Source organism: Somniosus microcephalus, chromosome 33, assembly GCF_052327205.1.
Source record: "Somniosus microcephalus isolate GS21.2 chromosome 33, FLI_Smic_1.0, whole genome shotgun sequence".
In the NCBI taxonomy this organism is placed as follows: Eukaryota; Metazoa; Chordata; class Chondrichthyes; order Squaliformes; family Somniosidae; genus Somniosus; species Somniosus microcephalus.
In genome coordinates this window covers 37,111,092-37,133,489 of record NC_141019.1, presented here as the reverse complement: position 1 = coordinate 37,133,489, position 22,398 = coordinate 37,111,092, and the positions used below count along the sequence as shown (strand labels likewise).

Sequence of the window (22,398 nt, the reverse complement as noted above, 5' to 3'; positions counted from 1 at the left end):
CTGAGGGAGCACCGCACTTTCGGAGGGTCACTACTGAGGGAGCGCCGCACTGTTGGATGGGCAGTCGTGAGGGAGTGCCGCACTGTCGTTGGGGCAGTCCTGAGAGAACACTGCAATGTCGGAGGGGCAGTACTGAGGGAGCGCCGCACTGTCGGAGGGGCAGTACTGACGGCGCGCCGCACTGTCGGAGTGGCAGTACTGAGGGAGTGCCGTACTGTCGGAGTGGCAGTACTGAGGGAGTGCCGTACTGTCGGAGGGGCAGTACTGAGGGAGCACCGCACTGTCGGAGGGTCAGTACTGAAGGAGCGCCGCTCTGTCTGAGTGGCGGTACTGAGTGAGCACCGCAGTGTCGGAGGGGCGGTCCTGAGGGAGCACCGCACTGTTGGAGGGGAGGCACTGAGGGAGTGCCGCACTGTTGGAAGGGCAGTCGTGAGGGAGTGCCGCACTGTCGTTGGGGCAGTCCTGAGGGAACGCTGCAATGTTGGAGGGGCAGTACTGAGGGAGCGCCGCACTGTCGGAGGGGCAGTACTGAGGGCGCGCCGCACTGTCGGAGTGGCAGTACTGAGGGAGTGCCGTACTGTCGGAGGGGCAGTACTGAGGGAGCGCCGCACTGTCGGAGGGGCAGTACTGATGGGGCACCGCACTGTCGGAGGGGCAGTACTGAGGGAGTGCCGTACTGTCAGAATGGCAGTACTGAGGGAGCACCACACTGTCGGAGGTGCCGTCTTTCGGATGAGACGTTATACCGAGGCTTCATCTACTCTCTCAGGTTGACATAGAAGATCCCACGGCCAGTATTTCGAAGAACTGTAGATTAGAGTAGAGTTCTCCTGGTCGATATTTATCCCTCAGCCGACCTCACTAAAGTGAGATTATCTCATTGCTGTTTGTGGGAGCTTGCTGTGCGCAAATTTTCTGCTGCGTTTCCTGCATTACAACAGTGACTATATTAAAAACAAAGTACTTCCTTGGCTGTGAAGAGCTTTGGGACGTCCTGAGGTGGTGATAAGTTACGTAGAAATGTAAGATCTGTCTTTCTATTAAGGAGATATTGGCCTAGAAATTCAGTTAAGGCCCGCCAGCAGGCTAACGCCCAAAAGTTAGCGCTGCACGCGGAGCCAAGTGCGCCCGTCAGATATTCGGCTTTTGCGCCCCAAGTCGGAACCGGGCGCTATTCCAGGGTGTGCCCCCCCTCCGCTTGGGGCGCTGAAACTGAATTTCTGCGCTGTAGGCCCCGCTGCGCCACCCGCTGCGGAGCGGCAGGCTGCGGTACTGCAGGCCTCCTCCTTCTCTTAAGGGGGAGGTGCCTGCAACAGCGAGATCGCCGCTGGATTGTGCCGGCAAATGAGCCCGGCACCACGGAGAAGTGCCGGGCTCGCGGAAAGCAGCCGGCAATGCCGCGGGGGGGGCGGTGGAGGAGGCCGGGGAAGGAGGTGCGGGCAGGCGGCCGCCGAAAAAGCGGCCGGCCGCACCTCCACCTTAAATCGCCCCAGTAGCGCAGCAGTACGGCCCCGTTTTTCAATCGCTGTTTGCGGCCGCTGCAGAAGAGGCGGCCGCAACTAAATATGGGGTTTGGGCCGGAAGCGGGGCGGAACCGGGGCACTGCGCACACCGATGACGTCATCGGTGTCGGCGCAGCGCTACCGGCTACCGCCGCCATTACCGCAGCGCTGAATATCAGCGCACCCTCTTACACTTGCGCAGAAGCCCTCTTTGGGCAGTAACTGGGCGCAAAGCCCACTGAATTTCTGGCCCATTATATTTTTATATATTGAAATATTTGTATTTTAAACATTAATATTCATGGGTATTATTTCACATATTTGTATTAATGTGATATTGTTTTTAACCTTATATATTTATACTCGTCTGATTTTTTAATATTTTGTCACATAAATGTCTTTGTGATGTGATTTTACATATTTATTTTAAACTTTGTTTATTTTCATATTTTATATTTATAATATCTTTACTCATGAATTGTTTAATTCTCATTCCATTTTATATATTACTATTCATGAGATATTCTTGATATTGATTCTATAATCCCCACTCTATTTTATATATTAATATTAATCAGATATTATTGATATCTTGATTCAATAATCCCCACACTATTTTATATATTATATTAATCAGATATTATTGATATATTGATTCGATAATCCCCACACTATTTTATATATTAATGTTAATCAGATATTATTGATATATTGATTCGATAATCCCCACACTATTTTATATATTAATATTAATCAGATATTATTGATATATTGATTCGATAATCCCCACACTATTTTATATATTCAATTAATGAGACATTCTTTTTTTTGATTGTATCATCCCCTCACTATTTTATATATTAATATTAATGAGATATTAGTGATATATTAATCATCTTGATATATTAATCTATATTCCCCTCACTATTTTATATATTAATATTAATGAGTTATTATTGATTCTGTAATCCTTTCACTATTTTACATATTAATATTAATGAGATATTATCTTTAAACATTTGATATTAATGAAGTATTATTTTATATTAATTAGATATTATTTGATATTATTTTGTATTAATGATTATTTTTTGTTAATTTATATTATTTTTATACAATGTTATACGAATTAGATATTTATTTTTACATTAATGAGACATTATGTTTATATTATTTTAAGTTTATTCTGTATTCTTTAGGTATAATCGTATATTAATGAGGTATTATTTCTGTGTTATTTTATATTAATTTTATGTTATTATATATTATTTGGATGTTATGTTATATTAATGAGGTATTGTTATTAAATTATTTTATGTTATGTTTATATTATTTTAAATTATTTTGTATTATTTTACATTAATTTACATCATTTTCCATTAATTTATATTATCGTACATTAATCTGCAATAATTTACATAATTTTATATTATTTCACGTTGCCTCCATGAACTTACATTATTTTACATGAATTTATATTAATTTACATTATTTACATTTTCTTACATTGCTTTATATTATTTTACATTGCTTTACATTAATTTTCATTATTTTATATTATTTTACAATAATTTACATTCTTTTATGTTAATTTACATTAATTTATATTTTATTTTACATTAATTGATAGTATTTTGTATTAATGAGTTTTTATTTTTATGTTAATTTATGTTATTTTTATACAATGTTATACTAATTAGATATTTATTTTTACATTAATGAGACATTATGTTTATATTATTTAAATTTTATTCTGTATTATTTAGGTATAATTTTATATTAATGAGGTAATATTTCACATTATTTCTATGTTATTTTATATTCATTTTATGTTATTATATATTATTTGGGTATTATGTTATATTAATGAGGTATTGTTATTAAATTATTTTATGTTACGTTTATATTATTTTGTATTACTTTACATTAATTTACATTATTTTGCATTAATGTATATAATTTTACATTAATTTGCATTAATTTACAAAATGTTATGTTATTTCACATTACCATCATTAATTTACATTATTTTACATGGATTTGTATTAATTTACATTGTTTACATTACTTTATATTATTTTACATTGTTTCACATTAATTTACATTATTTTTATATTATTTTGTATTATTTTACAATAATTTACATTCTTTTATGTTAATTTACATTAATTTATATTATTTTACATTATTTTACATTAATTTATATTATTTTATATTATGTTGCATTAATTTACATTATTTTACAGTATTTTACATTAAATACATTATTTTAAGGTGAATTTACATGAATTTATATTATGTTATCACATTTCAATGTGATTTTATAGGAATTTATATTAATTTATCATGTTTCAACATGACTTTATATGAATTTATATTATTTTATGGTGTTTTAATGTGATTTATATTATTTTATGGTGTTTTAATGTGAATTTATATTATTTTATGGTGTTTTAATGGAAATTTATATTATTTTATATTATTTTATTGTGATTTGATATGAATTTATATTATTTTAATGTAAATTTATATGAATTTATAATATTTTAATGTGATCACATGAATTTATATATTTTTTGGTGATTTTATATGAATTTATATTATTTTATTGTGATTTTATATGAATTTATATTATTTTAATGTGAATTTATATTATTTTAATGTGATTTTATTTGAATTTATATTATTTTATATGAATTTATATTATTTTAACGTGAATTTATATTATTTTAATGTGAGTTTATACGAATTTATATTACGTCACTGTGATTTTATATGAATTTATATTATTTTAATGTGAGTTTATATGAATTTATATTATGTTATTGCGATTTTATATGAATTTATATCATTTTAATGTGATTTGATGTGATTTATATTATTTTAATGTGATTTGGTATGAATTTATATTATTTTATTCTGATTTAATATGAATTTACATTATTTTAATGTGAGTTTATATTATTTAATGTGAGTTTATATTAATTTATATTATTTTATTGTGATTTTATATTATTTTAATGTGAGTTTATATGAATTAATATTATTTTAATGTGATTTTATATTAATTTATATTGTTTTAATGTGAGTTTGTATGAATTTATATTATTTTAATGTGAGTTTATATTATTTTAATGTGAATTTATGTTAATTTAATGTGAATATATATGAATTTATTTTATTTTATTCTGGTTTTATATGGATTTATATTATTTTAATATGATTGTATATTAATTTATATTGTTTAATGTGAATTTATATGAATTGATATTATTTTATTGTGATTTAATATGAATTAATATTATTTTAATGTGAGTTTAAATTAATTTATATTATTTTAATGTGAGTTTATATGAATTTATATTATTTTAATGGGATGTTATATGAATTTATATCATTTTAATGTGTTTTTATATTAATTTATATTGTTTTAATGTGATTTCGTATGAATTTATACTATTTTATTGTGATTTTATATTATGTTAATGTGAGTTTATATGAATTAATATTATTTTAATGTGATTTTATATTAATTTATATTGTTTTAATGTGATTTTGTATGCATTTATATTATTTTATTGTGATTTTATATTATGTTAATGTGATTTGATATGAATTTATATTATTTTAATGTGATTTTATATTAATTTATATTGCTTTAATGTGAAATTGTATGAATTTATATTATTTTATTGTGATTTTATACTGTTATTGCGAATTTATATGAATTTATATTATTTTAGTGTGATTTTATATGAATTAATATTATTTTAATGTGAATTTATATGAATTAATATTTTAATGTGAGTTTATATGAATTAATTTTATTTTAATGTGAATTTATATGAATTAATATTATTTTAATGTGATTTTATATGAATTAATATTATTTTAATGTGTTTATATGAATTAATATTATTTTAATGTGAATTTGTATGAATTAATATTATTTTAATGTGATTTTACATTATGTTATTGTGAATTTATATGAATTAATATTATTTTAACGTGATTTTATGTGAATTAAATTATTTTAATGTGAGTTTATATGAATTTATACAATTTTAATGTGAGTTTATATGAATTAATATTATTTTATTGTGATTTTATATTATGTTATTGTGAATTTATATGAATTTATATTATTTTAATGTGAGTTTATATGAATTTATATTATTTTAGTGTGAGTTTATATGAGCTTATATTATTTTAGTGTGATTTTATATGAATTTATATTATTTTAATGTGAGTTTATATGAATTAATATTATTTTAACGTGATTTTATGTGAATTAAATTATTTTTAATGTGATTTTATATGAATGTTGTTTTCCACACCAGGCCTCATGTCCACTTGGGCCTCTGCCTGTCAATCACCGCCTCTAAACCCCGCCCCCTTCTCCGCGCCCTCCCATTGGTCCGCCCTCCCCATCCGCGCCCTCCCATTGGTCCTCCCTCCCTCCCCTTCCACGCCCTCCCATTGGTCGACGTTGCTGCCACTCCTAGATAAAAAAACTCCCGGAAATCACTCGGACCCCCGACCTGTCAATCATCCTGCCGGCTCCCGCCCCCTCCTCCCCGCCAATTGGCCCAGCGCTCAGCGCGCCCGCTCCCCATTGGTCGGCGCGGCTGTCAGTCAGGCTGAAGAGGGGCGGATTGCGTCACTACCGGCTTGCGGAGGGGGCGGGGAAAAGGGAAGGGAAGAAAAAAAAAGCCAAGGCGCCAGTATGAGCGGTAAGTGGGGGGGGCCCGAAAAATAAAAGTCTTTAATTCGACTCCAAACCCACCTCATCTGGTCCTTGGGACGAAATGATGTGGTGAAGTGCCTTTGGTGAGGGGGATTTGACCCTTTCTCGCCGAGATAATCGCTCCTCAAATCCAGAAGAGGGTTATGGTGTGAGGAGAAGCAGGCAGAAGATCTACAAAGTCTTTAATTCGACTCCAAACCCACCTCATCTGGACCCTGGGACGGAATGATGTGGTGAAGTGCCTTTGGTGCGGGGGATTTGACCCTTTCTCGCCGAGATAATCGCTCCTCAAACCCAGAAGAGGGTTATGGTGTGAGGAGAAGCAGGCAGAAGATTTACAAAGTCTTTAATTCGACTCCAAACCCACCTCATCTGGATCCTGGGACGAAATGATGTGGCGAAGACCCTTTGGTGAGGGGGATTTGACCCTTTCTCGCCGAGATTTCAAGCTTCAAACCCAGAAGAGGGTTGGCTGGGCTGGTTGGTGTGGGGAGAAGCAGGCAGAAGATCTGCAAAGTCTTTAAATGTTGCCTCCAAACCCACCTCCTCTGGTCAATGGGAGGGGAATGATGTGGTGGAGTCCCTTTTAATAACAACAGAAAATGCTGGATGAACTCAGCAGCCCAGGGCAACATCCGTGGAGAGAGAAACCGAGTCAACGCTTCAGGTCGAAACCCTTCGTCAAGATCTTTCTTGGGCACGTTTGCCCCCTTTTTTGGCCGAGATCTCACTCCTCAAACCCAGAAGAGGGTTGGTTGGGGTGTGGTTGGTGTGAGGAGAAGCAGCCAGAAGATCTAGAAAGACTCCAATTTTGGATCCGTACCCCCCCCCCCCCATCTGATTTGCTCGTTTGGGCAAAAAAAATGTGGCGAAGCGCCTTTGCGGCAGGGATTTGGACTCTCTGTCGCCGAGATGTTGATGTCTTGGCCAAGAGGAGATGGGACGTGGGTGGTCAAGAAGGAAAAAGTGGCCCAGATTTGTTCCGTTGGCCATTGGCTTTTTTTGGGGGGTGGTGGGTGGGGATTTGTCCACTTGCGATCGTGAAAACCGTCCTTCTACACGTCGGTGGCGCTGTCGGTGGCAGTGTCCTTATTTTGCAAGCTGTCGCATTATTATTATTTCTTTTTCCTCTTTTTATTTCAGATCAGGATCAAGCAGAAGAGATGGCCGAACTAGCGGTGGAAAATGCAAGTGGATACGTGCAACACAACAACGCCAACTCTAACCAGGTAAATCCTTCACGTGTTGCAAGAGGAAAGGGACATTTTTTGTGAAAAATTGGGGTGTTTATCTTCCTGTCTGAGCTCTTCGATAGGAGCAGGAGTAGGCCGTTCGGCCCCTCGAGCCTGCTCCGCCATTTCATGAGATCATGGCTGATCAGCCAAACTCAGTACCCTGTCCCTGTTTTCTCCCCATATCCCTTGATCCCTTTAGCCTTAAGAAACATATCTAACTCCTCCTTGAATATATTTAATTAATTGGCCTCCACTGCCTTCTGTGGTAGAGAATTCCACAGGTTCACCACTCTCTGGGTGAAGAAATTCCTCCTCCTCTCTGTCCTAAATGGCTTACCCCTTATCCTTAGACTGTGACCCCTGGTTCTGGACTCCCCCGCCATCGGGAACATCCTTCCTGCATCTAGTCTGTCTAGTCCTGTTAGAATTTTATAAGTTTCAATGAGATCCCCTCTCATTCTTCTAAACTCTAGCGAATATAGGCCTAATCGACCCAATCTCTCCTCATACGTCATTCCTGCCATCCCAGGTATCAGTCTGGTGAATCTTCGCTGCACTCCCTCCATGGCAAGAACATCCTTCCTCAGATAAGGTGACCAAAACTGCACACAATACTCAAGGTGTGGTCTCACCAAGTCCCTTCAAGTGCACTGCCCGCTTTCTCTGCTCTGAACCCCTCCTTCCTTGTGTGTACCTTTTTTATTAATCTGAACGGCAATAGATTGGGAGAAGGGGAAGTGCAACGAGACCTGGGTGTCCTTGTGCACCAGTCGCTGAAGGTAAGCATGCAGGTGCAGCAGGCGGTTAAGAAAGCAAATGGTATGTTGGCCTTCGTAGCGAGAGGATTCGAGTACAGGAACAAGGATGCCTTGCTGCAGTTGTACAGGGCCTTGGTGAGACCACACCTTGAGTATTGTGTGCAGTTTTGGTCGCCTTATCTGAGGAAGGATGTTCTTGCCATGGAGGGAGTGCAGCGAAGATTCACCAGACTGATACCTGGGATGGCAGGAATGACGTATGAGGAGAGATTGGGTCGATTGGGCTAATACTCGCTGGAGTTTAGAAGAATGAGAGGGGATCTCACTGACACTTATAAAATTCTAACAGGACGAGACAGACTAGATGCAGGAAGGATGTTCCCGATGGCCGGGGAGTCCAGAACCAGGGGTCACAGTCTAAGGATAAGGAGTAAGCCATTTAGGACAGAGATGAGGAATTTCTTCACCCAGAGATTCGTGAACCTGTGGCATTCTCTACCACAGAAGGCAGTTGAGGCCAATTCATTCATTAAATATATTCAAGAAGGAGTTGGATATATTTCTTAAGGCTAAAGGGATCAAGGGATATGGGGAGAAAGCAGGGACCGGGTACTGAATTTGGATGATCAGCCATGATCTCATTAAATGGCGGAACAGGCTCGAGGGGCCGAATGGCCTACTCCTGCTACTATCTTCGATGTTTCTCTTTTTCTATTTTTTCTTCTTCTCCCACAGGAGTCCCAGCCGTCCCCCTTGGCCTTGTTGGCGGCCACTTGTAGCAGGATCGAGTCCCCCTCGGAGAACGTGGCCGCCCAGGCCCTGAACCAGCAGCAGACGCCGGAGCTGGACCTCAGCACAGCCCAGATCACCCAGACCGCCAACGGCTGGCAGATGATCATCCCCACCATGCCGGCGGGCCACCCCGCGGGGGGCTCGCCCGCCTCAGCCAAGGAGCAGGACGAGGGGCCGGACGGGGACGGAGGAGGGGAGCCGGAGCTGAAGGGCCGGTCCATCGGCGGGAATGGGCAGTACATCGTGTCCTCAGCCAGCCAGCAGGTCTTCGCCGGGCTGCCCAACATCCAGTACCAGGTGATCCCGCAGTTCCAGACGGTCGACGGGCAGCAGTTGCAGTTCACCACCGGCTCCCCCGGCTCTTCGTCCCAGCTCAGCGTGCATCCCGACGCCTCCGGCCACATCCAGCTCATCCCCGCGGGCTCCAACCCGCAGCTCATCGCCGGCAGCCGGAACTCCTCCGGCAACATCCTGGCCGGCGTGCCCGGCCTGCTGGGGCAGACGGTGCAGATCCGGCACGGCGGCCTCTCGCTCCCAATCCAGGGCCTCGCCAACAGCGCCTTGCCGGCCCAGGCCCAGTTCCTGGCCAACCTACCGATGAACCTCAATGGCAACGTCACGCTGGTGCCGGTCAACAGCGCCGCGGCCGCCGCCCTGTCCTCCGGCTCCGACCAGGACGGGGGCGAGTCGCCGGTCAGCTCCGCCGCCATCAGCTCGGGCGCCAGCCTGGCCAGCTCCAACACCGTGGTCCAGTCGATGGCCGGATCCGGCCAGTTTGCCGGCAACACTTATGTCACCTCCGCTGGGCCGGCCGAGGGCACGGTCAACCTGTCGAGCGGGGGCGCGCCCGCCCGGGCCCACGCCAGCGGCCCCCAGCGGGTCATGGTGCACAACTCGGACTCCACCCAGCTGACCGGCGTGGTGCTGCAGCAGATCCAACCCAAGGAGCCGGACCAGGGCCAACCGCCGACACCGCAACCGCAGCAGATCCTCCTGCAGCCGCAGATCTTCCAAGGCGTCACCCAGCAGACCCTCCAGTCCCTCCAGGCCTCCTCAGGCCAGACCTTCGCCGCCCAGACCATCCCGCAGGAAGCCCTGCAGAGCTTCCAGCTCCAGACCATGCCGAACTCGGGCCCCATCATCATCCGGGCGCCCACCATGTCGCTCTCCGGCCAGATGAGCTGGCAGACCATCCAGCTCCAGAACGTGCAGGGCTCCCAGCTTCAGGGCCAAGGGGGCCAGACCATCACCCTGGCCTCACTGCAAGGGATGCCCCTGGCCCAGACCTCGGGGAGCGGCTCCACCGCAGCCACCCTGGCCCCGGGCTCCGTCTCGTCTGGCACGCTCACCGTCAGCGCGGCCCAGCTCTCTTCCATGCCGGGCCTGCAGACCATCAACCTCAACGCTCTGGGGGCCACGGGCATCCAGGTGCACCAGATCCAGGGAGTGCCCGTCGCCATCGCCAGCGCCGCAGGTAATTTTACCGGCTCGACCCGCGCGCTATGCGCTGTCGACGCTCGCTCAATCAAAACCACGCTTGCAATAAGCACCAACTCGCATTTCTCCGGCCCCCTGTCACCACCTCAGGATGTCCCAAAGCGATTGACAGACAATGAAGTACTTTTTTTTGAAGTGTGGTCACTGTTGTAATGTACGAAACTCGGCAGACAATTTGCGCACAGCAAGCTCCCACAAACAGCGATGTGATAAATGACCGGATCATCTGTTTTAGTGATGTTGATTGAGGGATAAATATTGGCCCCAGGACACCCGGGAGTACTCCCCCTGCTCTTCTTCGAAATAGTGGCCGTGAGGTCTTTTACGTCCCTGCGCCATTGTGGCGCTCCCTCAGCACCGCCCCTCCGACGGTGCGGTGCTCCCTCAGTACTGCCCCTCCGACGGTGCGGCGCTCCCTCAGTACTGCCCCTCCGACGGTGCGGCGCTCCCTCAGCACCGCCCCTCCGACGGTGCGGCGCTCCCTCAGTACTGCCCCTCCGACGGTGCGGCGCTCCCTCAGTGTTGCCCCTCTGACAGTGCGGCGCTCCCTCAGTACTGCCCCTCCGACAGTGCGGCGCTCCCTCAGTGTTGCCCCTCCGACAGTGCGGCGCTCCCTCAGTGTTGCCCCTCTGACAGTGCGGCGCTCCCTCAGCACCGCCCCTCCGACGGTGCGGCGCTCCCTCAGTACTGCCCCTCTGACCGTGCGGCGCTCCCTCAGTACTGCCCCTCCGACAGTGCGGCGCTCCCTCAGTACTGCCCCTCCGACAGTGCGGCGCTCCCTCAGTACTGTCCACTAAGCCACGGCTGACACGTTTGGTATCTTAGGGATAGGAGCTGTCCGAGCTGGGGGGGGAGAACGGGGATCGAAGTAACCAATCAACAGGCAGTAAAACAATACTAAAATCTCTCAAAATGTACCACAGTGTCAGCCGTGGACAGTACTGAGGGAGCACCGCACTGTCGGAGGGGCAGTACCGAGGGAGCGCCGCACTGTCGGAGGGGCGGTACTGAGGGAGCGCCGCACTGTCGGAGGGGCGGTACTGAGGGAGCGCCGCACTGTCGGAGGGGCGGTACTGAGGGAGCGCCGCACTGTCGGAGGGGCGGTACTGAGGGAGCGCCGCACTGTCGGAGGGTCGGTACTGAGGGAGCGCCGCACTGTCGGAGGGGCGGTACTGAGGGAGCGCCGCACTGTCGGAGGGGCGGTACTGAGGGAGCACCGCACAGTCGGAGGGGCAGTACTGAGGGAGCGCCGCACTGTCGGAGGTGCCGTCTTTCAGATGAGACGTTAAAACGAGGCCCCGTCTGCCCTATCGGGTGGACATAAAAGATCCCACGGCCACTATTTTGAAGAAGAGCAGGGGGGGAGTTCTCCCCGGTATCCTGGGGCCAATATTTATCCCTCAACCAACATCACTAAAAACAGATGATCTGGTCATTTATCACATTGCTGTTTGTGGGAGCTTGCTGTGCGCAAATTGTCTGCCGTGTTTCTTATATTACAACAGTGAGCACACTTCAAAAAAAGTACTTGATTGGCTGTGAAGCGCTTTGGGACGTCCTGAGGTGGGGAAAGGCGCTGGAGAAATGGGAGTTCTTTGTTAGTTATTGAATGTTGAGACAATTGGGATTTCTCTGTGATGGACACTGCGGTCAAATAAGCGGCTGTCTCTTGCTGCGCTGGCTCGCGTTGCTGGGGGGTGTGCTGGATGTGAGGTACCTCCAGGGACATACTTCCTCCGACTCCCCCCGCCCTCTACCCTCTCCCTATGAGCCATTCAGCCCCTCGAGCCTGTTACATTAGGAACAGGAGGAGGCCAGTCAGCCCCCCTCGAGCCTGTTACATTAGGAACAGGAGGAGGCCATTCAGCCCCCCTCGAGCCTGTTACATTAGGAACAGGAGGAGGCCAGTCAGCCCCCTCGAGCCTGTTACATTAGGAACAGGAGGAGGCCATTCAGCCCCTCGAGCCTGTTACATTAGGAACAGGAGGAGGCCATTCAGCCCCCTCGAGCCTGTTACATTAGGAACAGGAGGAAGCCATTCAGCCCCTCGAGCCTGTTACATTAGGAACAGGAGGAGGCCATTCAGCCCCTCGAGCCTGTTACATTAGGAACAGGAGGAGGCCATTCAGCCCCCCTCGAGCCTGTTACATTAGGAACAGGAGGAAGCCATTCAGCCCCCCCTCGAGCCTGTTCCATTAGGAACAGGAGGAGGCCATTCAGCCCCTCGAGCCTGTTCTGCCATTCTATGAGATCGGGACTGATCTGCGACATAACTCCATATACCCGCCTTTGCCCTGTGTCCCTTAATACCTTTGGTTAATAAAAATGTATCAATCCCAGATTTAAAATTAACAATTGGCCCCTTAGCATCAATTGCCGTTGGCGGGAGAGAGTTCCAAACTTCTACCACCCTTTGTGTGTAAAAGTGTTTCCTAACTTCACTCCTGAAGACTTGAGTTCATCTAAAACTCTGCTACCCCTGTGTGTTCACCCATCACCCCCGCTGTGCTGGCTGACCTACATTGGCACCCGGTCCGGCAACGCCTCGATTTTAAAAATTCTCATCCTTGTTTTCAAAACCCTCTGTGGCCTCCTCGCCCCCTCCCTATCTCTGTAACCTCCTCCAGCCCCTACAACCCTCCCTATCTCTGTAACCTCCTCCAGCCCCTACAACCCTCCCTATCTCTGTAACCTCTTCCAGCCCCTACAACCCTCCCTATCTCTGTAACCTCCTCCAGCCCCCTACAACCCTCCCTATCTCTGTAACCTCCTCCAGCCCCTACAACCCTCCCTATCTCTCTAACCTCCTACAACCCTCCGAGATCTCTGCACTCCTCCAATTCTGCCCTCTTGCGCACCCCCCCATCCGATTTCCATCGCTCCACCATTGGCAGCCGTGCCTTCAGCCGCCTGGGCCCCAAGCTCTGGAATTCCCTCCCTAAACCTCTCTGTCTCCCTCTCTGTCTCTCCCTCTCTGTCTCTCCCTCTCTGTCTCTCCCTCTCTGTCTCTCCCTCTCTGTCTCTCTCTCTCTGTCTCTCTCTCTCTCTCTGTCTCTCTCTCTCACTCTCACTCTCTGTCTCCCTCTCTCTCTGTCTCTCTCTCTCTCTCTCTCTCTCTCTCTCTTTAAGACGCTCCTTAAAAATCTCCCTCTTCGACCAAGCTTTTGTTCGCATGTCCCTCATATCTACTCATGTGGCTCGGGGTCGGATTTATCTCTGATTTACGCTCCTTTGCAGGGTCATGGGACGTTTTAAAGGCACTTGTATACAGGCACAAGTTGTCGAAGGAGCACTGTCAGCTCCAGGGAGCTGATTCGGAGGAATAAAGAGCAGCGTTGGCCTGCGATTGTTTAGAGCACAGCCAGACTGCGGTTGTGTGAATTTCCCACTTTCTTGCCCAACGCTGACTCCACCCTCCTATTAATTCCCAGCCAAGCAGTGGTGGGGGGGAGGGGTGTGCTGTGGGCTTGGCAAGGCGAGGGGCGGAAGGGGGGAGGGGTGTGTGTGCAGTGGGTTTGGCAAGCGTAGGGGGGGGTGGGTGGTGCCAGAGGAGGAAGAGGTGGTGGGCGGTGGGGAGGGGAGGGCCGAGTGTTTTGTCGGCAATGGAGGGGGGTGGTGGAGGGGGGAGGGCCAGAGCTCGGTCGAGGGGTGGAGGTGCCCGCCTTGTGGGCAGGCACGTTGGGAAGGGTGGGGGAGAGGGGATTGGGGGAGGTGGTGGGAGTGGGTGGGGAGAAGGGAGTGTCCTTTTGTGTGAGCTTGGGGGGGGGGAGTGCTTTGAAAGGAGGAGCAAGTAATTCCTCAAAAGCCGAGCCTTTATCGGGCGAAACCGGGGTGGGGGCGGGGGTAGCTCGAAGCAGGTAAGGGAACTAGGAGAGCGTATCCGTCATTCAGGCTGGTTCGAAAGTCCAGGAAATAAATTGAAGGCCGCTGCAGGTATAACTGGGCGGTCCCGTGTACGTGTGTGTGTGTGTTTAATTGTCTGAGCAGAATCCGATCTCTGTGATCTCCCTGCTAGATTTCACACACACACAGCTCGGGCTGTGTTGTAATTTGAGATGCAGTTATGCGGGGGCCTCGCGCTTTGTTACCAGGCACCGACCGACATCTGCACATGACTGAAAGCCAGCATCTGCCCCCAAGGGGTGAGCGACACAGCTGCAAAACCAGCTCTACTGCCCTGACCGTTTTTTTTTCCCTCTTGAACCATCTGCGTGTGCGAGAGAGGTGGGGGGAGGGGGGGGAGGAAAAGATTTGCATTTCTACCAACACCGGACGGCCCGAAGCGCTTTCACGGCCCGTGAAGTGCGGTCGCTGTTGCAACGTAGGAACAGCAGAGGCCAATTTGCGCACAGCAAGCTCCCACAGACAGCAACGTGATAATGAACAGACCAACTATTTTTAGTGATGTTGGTTGAGGGATAAACATTGGCCCCAGGACACCGGGGAGAACTTCCCCCCTGCTCTTCTTCGAAATAGTGGCGGTGGGATCTTTTACGTCCACTCGACAGTGCGGCGCTCCCTCGGTACTGCCCCTCCGACAGTGCGGCGCTCCCTCAGTACTGCCCCTCCGACAGTGCGGCGCTTCCTCAGTACCGCCCCTCCGACAGTGCGGCGCTCCCTCAGTACTGCCCCTCCGACAGTGCGGCTCTCCCTCAGTACCGCCCCTCTGACAGTGCGGCGCTCCCTCAGTACTGCCCCTCCGACAGTGCGGCGCTCCCTCAGCGCCGCCCCTCCGACAGTGCGGCGCTCCCTCAGTACTGCCCCTCCGACAGTGCGGCGCTCCCTCAGTACTGCCCCTCCGACAGTGCGGCGCTCCCTCAGTACTGCCCCTCCGACAGTGCGGCGCCCCCTCAGTACTGCCCCTCCGACAGTGCGGCGCTCCCTCAGTACCGCCCCTCCGACAGTGCGGCGCTCCCTCAGTACCGCCCCTCCGACAGTGCAGCGCTCCCTCAGTACTGCCCCTCCGACAGTGCGGCGCTCCGACAGTGCGGCGCTCCCTCAGCGCCGCCCCTCCAACAGTGCGGCGCTCCGACAGTGCGGCGCTCCCTCAGTACCGCCCCTCCGACAGTGCGGCGCTCCCTCAGTACCGCCCCCTCCGACAGTGCGGCGCTCCCTCAGTACCGCCCCTCCGACAGTGCGGCGCTCCCTCAGTACCGCCCCTCCGACAGTGCGGCGCTCCCTCAGTACCGCCCCTCCGACAGTGCGGCGCTCCCTCAGCGCTGCCCCTCCGACAGTGCGGCGCTCCCTCAGCGCCGCCCCTCCGACAGTGCGGCGCTCCCTCAGTACTGCAGAGAGTGTCGGCCTAGGTTTTTCTGCTCAAGACTCTGGAGTGGGACGTGAACCCATAACCGAGGCGTGAGCGAGTGGTATCTACTGAGGCACTGCTGACACTAGATGGAGAGGAAAGTTGGACTGCTTCCTGAAGTTTTTCTGCTCCCGATATCCTTTATTTTTGAACATGCAACTCCTTTTTAATTAACCCCTATTTCCCCTGGCTGCCGGAACCCCCCCCCCCCCCCCCCCCCCATAATTTCAAAATGATCATCCTTGCGTTTCAATCTCTCCAAGGCCTCCTCGCCTCTCCCTATCTCTGTAACCTCCTCCAGCCCCCTACAACCCTCCCAATCTCTGTAACCTCCTCCAGCCCCTACAACCCTCCCTATCTCTGTAACCACCTCCAGCCCCCTACAACCCTCCCTATCTCTGTAACCACCTCCAGCCCCCTACAACCCTCCCTATCTCTGTAACCGCCTCCAGCCCCCTACAACCCTCCCTATCTCTGTAACCTCCTCCAGCCCCCTACAACCCTCCCTATCTCTGTAACCTCCTCCAGCCCCCTACAACCCTCCCAATCTCTGTAACCTCCTCCAGCCCCCTACAACCCTCCCTATCTCTGTAACCTCCTCCAGCCCCCTACAACCCTCCCTATCTCTGTAACCACCTCCAGCCCCCTACAACCCTCCCTATCTCTGTAACCTCCTCCAGCCCCTACAACCCTCCCTATCTCTGTAACCTCCTCCAGCCCCCTACAACCTCCCTATCTCTGTAACCTCCTCCAGCCCCTACAACCCTCCCTATCTCTGTAACGTCCTCCAGTCCCTACAACCCTCCCTATCTCTAACCTCCTCCAGCCTCCTACAACCCTATCTATCTCTGTAACCTCCCCTACAGCCCTCCCTACAGAGATAGTCAGAGATATTTACAGGGGGTCCCCGGGAGTGTGTCAGTATTTACATGCGGGTCCCCGGGAGTGTGTCAGTATTTACACGGGCTCCCTGGGAGTGTGTCAGTCGTTACAGGGGGTCCTGGGGAGTGTGTCAGTATTTTACAAGGGAAGGGTCCCTGGAGTGTGTCAGTATTTACAGGGGGTCCCCGGGAGTGTGTCAGTATTTACAGGGGGTCCCCGGGAGTGTTTCAGTATTTACAGGGGGTCTTCGGGAGTGTGTCAGTATTTACAGGGGGTCCCCGGGAGTGTGTCAGTATTTACAGGGGGTCCCCGGGAGTGTGTCAGTATTTACAGGGGGTCCCCGGGAGTGTGTCAGTATTTACAGGTGGTCCCCGGGAGTGTGTCAGTATTTACAGGGGGTCCCTGGGAGTGTGTCAGTATTTACAGGGGGTCCCCGGGAGTGTGTCAGTATTTACAGGGGGTCCCCGGGAGTGTGTCAGTATTTACAGGGGGTCCCCGGGAGTGTGTCAGTATTTACAGGGGGTCCCCGGGAGTGTGTCAGTATTTACAGGGGGTCCCCGGGAGTGTGTCAGTATTTACAGGGGGTTCCCCAGGAGTGTGTCAGTATTTACAGGGGGTCTCCGGGAGTGTGTCAGTATTTACAGGGGGTCCCTGGGAGTGTGTCAGTATTTACAGGGGGTCCCCGGGAGTGTGTCAGTATTTACAGGGGGTCCCCGGGAGTGTGTCAGTATTGACAGGGGGTCCCCGGGAGTGTGTCAGTATTGACAGGGGGTCCCCGGGAGTGTGTCAGTATTGACAGGGGGGGGGGGACCCAGGAATATGTCAGTATTTACAGGGGGGGTTCCGGGAGTGCGTCAGTATTTACAGGGGGTCCCCGGGAGTGTGTCAGTATTTACAGGGGGTCCCCGGTGGTGTGTCAGTATTTATAGGGGGGTCCCCGGGGAGTGTGTCAGTATTTACAGGGGGTCCCCGGGGAGTGTGTCAGTATTTACAGGGGGTCCCGGGGAGTGTGTCAGTATTTACAGGGGGTCCCGGGGAGTGTGTCAGTATTTACAGGGGGTCCCAGGAGTGTGTCAGTATTTACAGGGGGTCCCAGGAGTGTGTCAGTATTTACAGGGGGTCCCCGGGAGTGTGTCAGTATCTACAGGGGGTCCCCGGGAGTGCGTCAGTATTTACAGGGGGTCCCCGGGAGTGCGTCAGTATTTACAGGGGGTCCCCGGGTGTGTGTCAGTATTTACAGGGGGTCCCCAGAAGTGTGTCAGTATTTACAGGGGGGGGTCCCGGGAATATGTCAGTATTGACAGGGGGGACCCGGGAATATGTCAGTATTTACAGGGGGTCCCCGGGAGTGTGTCAGTATTTACAGGGGGTCCCCAGAAGTGTGTCAGTATTTACAGGGGGGGGTCCCGGGAATATGTCAGTATTGACAGGGGGGACCCGGGAATATGTCAGTATTTACAGGGGGGGTTCCGGGAGTGCGTCAGTATTTACAGGGGGTCCCCGGGAGTGTGTCAGTATTTATTTACAGGGGACCCCGGGAGTGCGTCGGTATTTACAGGGGGTACCCGGGAGTGTGTCAGTATTTATTTACAGGGGACCCCGGGAGTGCGTCAGTATTTACAGAAGGTCCCCGGGAGTGTCAGTATTTACAGGGGGATCCCCGGGAGTGTGTCAGTATTTACAGGGGGTCCCCAGAGTGTGTTGGGATTTACAGTGTCCACTCGTTCCTGATTTATTTTGCCAACTCATCTATTCTGTAAAATTAGCACCTCCGCATGTGTGTGTCCGCGGTCTGAGTTACTGAGAGATGACAGCCATTCGGCGGATTAACCAGGCTATAATTTCGTGTGATGGTGGGTCATGACGCGTAGCATACGAAAGTACAGCTATTTAAACCGGGAGTGGCTCAGCTTTTGGGATTGTGGACTATATATTTACTCCATAATCCCATACAGCTCAAGTCACAGAAGTGTTGGTCATCTGATTTGAAGATTCATCCACAAACGAGGCAACAACAGCCCTTTCGGAACCTGTTGGCCGTGCACTGAATTCAAATGGGATCTTTATAGAGAAAGGCAGATGCACACGAGTGGTATTGAGTGTAAATTCAGAGCCCCATAACCCAGGTCGACGCTCCCCCGGTGCCAGTGCTGAGGGAGCGCCGCTCTGTCGGAGGGGCAGTACTGAGAGAGCGCTGCATTGTCAGAGGGGCAGTACTGAGGGAGTGCCGCACTGTCGGAGGGGCGGTACTGAGGGAGTGCCGCACTGTCGGAGGGGCGGTACTGAGGGAGCGCTGCACTGTCGGAGGGACAGTACTGAGGGAGCGCCGCACTGTCGGAGGGGCGGTACTGAGGGAGTGCCGCACTGTCGGAGGTGGCAGTACTGAGGGAGCGCCGCACTGTCGGAGGGACAGTACTGAGGGAGCGCCGCACTGTCGGAGGGGCGGTACTGAGGGAGTGCCGCACTGTCGGAGGGGCAGTACTGAGGGAGCGCCGCACTGTCGGAGGGGCGGTACTGAGGGAGCGCCGTACTGTCGGAGGGACAGTACTGAGGGAGCGCCGCACTGTCGGAGGGTCAGTACTGAGGGAGCGCCGCACTGTCGGAGGGGCGGTACTGAGGGAGCGCCGCACTGTCGGAGGGGCAGTACTGAGGGAGCGCCGCACTGTCGGAGGGGCGGTACTGAGGGAGCGCCGCACTGTCGGAGGGGCAGTACTGAGGGAGCGCCGCACTGTCGGAGGGGCGGTACTGAGGGAGCGCTGCACTGTCGGAGGTGCCGTCTTTCGTATGAGACGTTATACTGAGGCCCCTTTCCGCTCTCAGGTGGACGTATAAGATCCCAGGGCCACTATTTTGAAGAAGAGCAGGGGGGGAGTTCTCCTCGGTGTCCTGGGGCCAATATTTATCCCTCAACCAACATCACTAAAAACAGATGATCTGCTCATTGTTGCATTGCTGTTTGTGGGAGCTTGCTGTGTGAAAATTATCTGCCGCGTTTCCTACATTACAACAGTGAGCACACTTCAAAGTACTTCATTGGCTGTGAAGTTCATTCGCTTTGGGACGTCCTGAGGTGGTGAAAGAGGCTGGAGAAACGCGAGTTCGTGCTTCGCTTTGTTGCTGATAAGTGCGTCCATGGCGGGCGGTGTTAGCTCATTTGCTGCTGAAGCCATCATTGTTACCTCTAGACTAGACTATTTCAATGCTCTCCTGACCACCCTCCCATCCGAAACTCCCCCTGCCCCATATCCTAACTCGCACCGAGTCCCGTTCACCCCCCTGTCGCTCGCTGACCGACATTTTCTCCCGATCCGGCAACGGCAAGATCTTGCAATTCTCATCCGCGTGTTCAAATCCCTCCGTGGCCTCCTCGCCCCCTCCCTATCTCTACTCTCCTCCAGTCCTTACAACCCTCCCTATCTCTGTAACCTCCTCCGGTCCCCACAACCCTCCCTATCTCTGTAACCTCCTCCAGCCCCCTACACCCCTCCCTATCTCTGTAACCTCCTCCGGTCCCCACAACCCTCCCTATCTCTGTAACCTCCTCCAGCCCTACAACCCTCTCTGTCTCTGTAAACTCCTCCAGCCCCCTACAACCCTCCCTATCTGTGTAACCTCCTCCAGCCCCTACAACCCTCCCTATCTCTGTAACCTCCTCCAGTCCTTACAACCCTCCCTATATCTGTAACCTCCTCCAGTCCCCTACAACCCTCCCTATCTCTGTAACCTCCTCCAGTCCCTACAACCCTCCCTATCTCTGTAACCTCCTCCAGCCCCCTACGACCCTCCTTATCTCTGTAACCTCCTCCAGCCCCCTACGACCCTCTTTATCTCTGTAACCTCCTCCAGCCCCCTACGACCCTCCTTATCTCTGTAACCTCCTCCAGCCCCCTACAACCCTCCCTATCTCTGTAACCTCCTCCAGCCCCCTACAACCCTCCCTATCTCTGTAACCTCCTCCAGCCCCTACAACCCTCCCTATCTCTCTAACCTCCTCCAGCCCCCTACAACCCTCCCTATCTCTGTAACCTCCTCCAGCCCCTACAACCCTCCCTATCTCTGTAACCTCCTCCAGCCCCTACAACCCTCCCAGATCTCTGCGCTCCTCCAATTCTGGCCTCTTGTGCATCCCCCCGATTTCCATCGCTCCACCATTGGCGGCCGTGCCTTCAGCTGCCTGGGCTCTGAGCTCTGGAATTCCCCCCCTAAACCTCTCCGCCTCCCTCTCCTTCTTTAAGACGCTCCTTAAAACCTCCCTCCTTCACCTGTCCCAGTATTTCCTTTTGTGGCTCGGTGTCAAATTTTGTCAGATTTACGCTCCTGTGATGCGTCCTGGGACATTAAAAACACACACACACACACACACAGACTCGTGCACACACACCGCGCGCGTGCGCACACTCAGACTTGTGCGCACAGAGCCTCACGCACAAACACAGACTCGTGTACACACAGACTCGCACACCCTCACACACACCCTCTCGCACTCAGAGACAGATACACACATACACTCGATCAGTCTCTCACAGTCACACACACACACGCACTGTCACACACACACACGCACTGTCACACACACACACGCACTGTCACACACACACGCACTGTCACACACACACGCACTGTCACACACACACGCACTGTCACACACACACGCACTGTCACACACGCACTGTCACACACACACGCACTGTCACACGCACACACGCACTGTCACACACACACGCACTGTCACGCACACACGCACTCACACACACACACGCACTGTCACACGCACACACGCACTGTCACACACACACGCACTGTCACACACACACGCACTGTCACGCACACACGCACTGTCACACACACACACTCACTGTCACACGCACACACGCACTGTCACACACACACGCACTGTCACACGCACTGTCACACACACACACTCACTGTCACACGCACACGCACTGTCACACGCACACGCACTGTCACACGCACACGCACTGTCACACGCACACACGCACTGTCACACACACGCACTGTCACACGCACACACGCACTGTCACACACACACGCACTGTCACACGCACTCACGCACTGTCACACACACACACGCACTGTCACGCACACACGCACTGTCACACACACGCACTGTCACACGCACACACGCACTGTCACACACACACGCACTGTCACACACACACGCACTGTCACACACACACACGCACTGTCACACGCACACACGCACTGTCACACGCACACACGCACTGTCACACCACACACGCACTGTCACACGCACACACGCACTGTCACACGCACACACGCACTGTCACACGCACACACGCACTGTCACACGCACACACGCACTGTCACACGCACACACGCACTGTCACACGCACACACGCACTGTCACACACACACGCACTGTCACACACACGCACTGTCACACACACACACTCACTGTCACACGCACACACGCACTGTCACACGCACACGCACTGTCACACGCACACGCACTGTCACACGCACACACGCACTGTCACACACACGCACTGTCACACACGCACTCACGCACTGTCACACTGTCACACTGTCACACGCTCACACGCACACACGCACTGTCACACGCACACACGCACTGTCACACGCACTCACACACACACGCACTGTCACACGCACACACGCACTGTCACACGCACACACG

The 22,398-nt window shown here is 50.0% G+C and overlaps 1 protein-coding gene across 1 annotated transcript in view; it reads left to right on the top strand.

The window, feature by feature from the left end:
• The first annotated feature begins 6,157 nt into the window (after positions 1-6,157).
• LOC147097177 (transcription factor Sp1-like) overlaps positions 6,158-22,398 on the top strand; it is a 42,764-nt gene continuing 26,523 nt past the window's right edge. The window contains exons 1-4 of the mRNA XM_085972542.1: positions 6,158-6,235; positions 7,393-7,478; positions 8,978-10,681; positions 11,363-11,417. Of these exons, the coding sequence (XP_085828668.1) occupies positions 6,229-6,235; positions 7,393-7,478; positions 8,978-10,681; positions 11,363-11,417 (1,852 nt within the window). The 5' untranslated portion in view covers positions 6,158-6,228. The remainder of the gene's footprint in view (positions 6,236-7,392; positions 7,479-8,977; positions 10,682-11,362; positions 11,418-22,398) is intronic.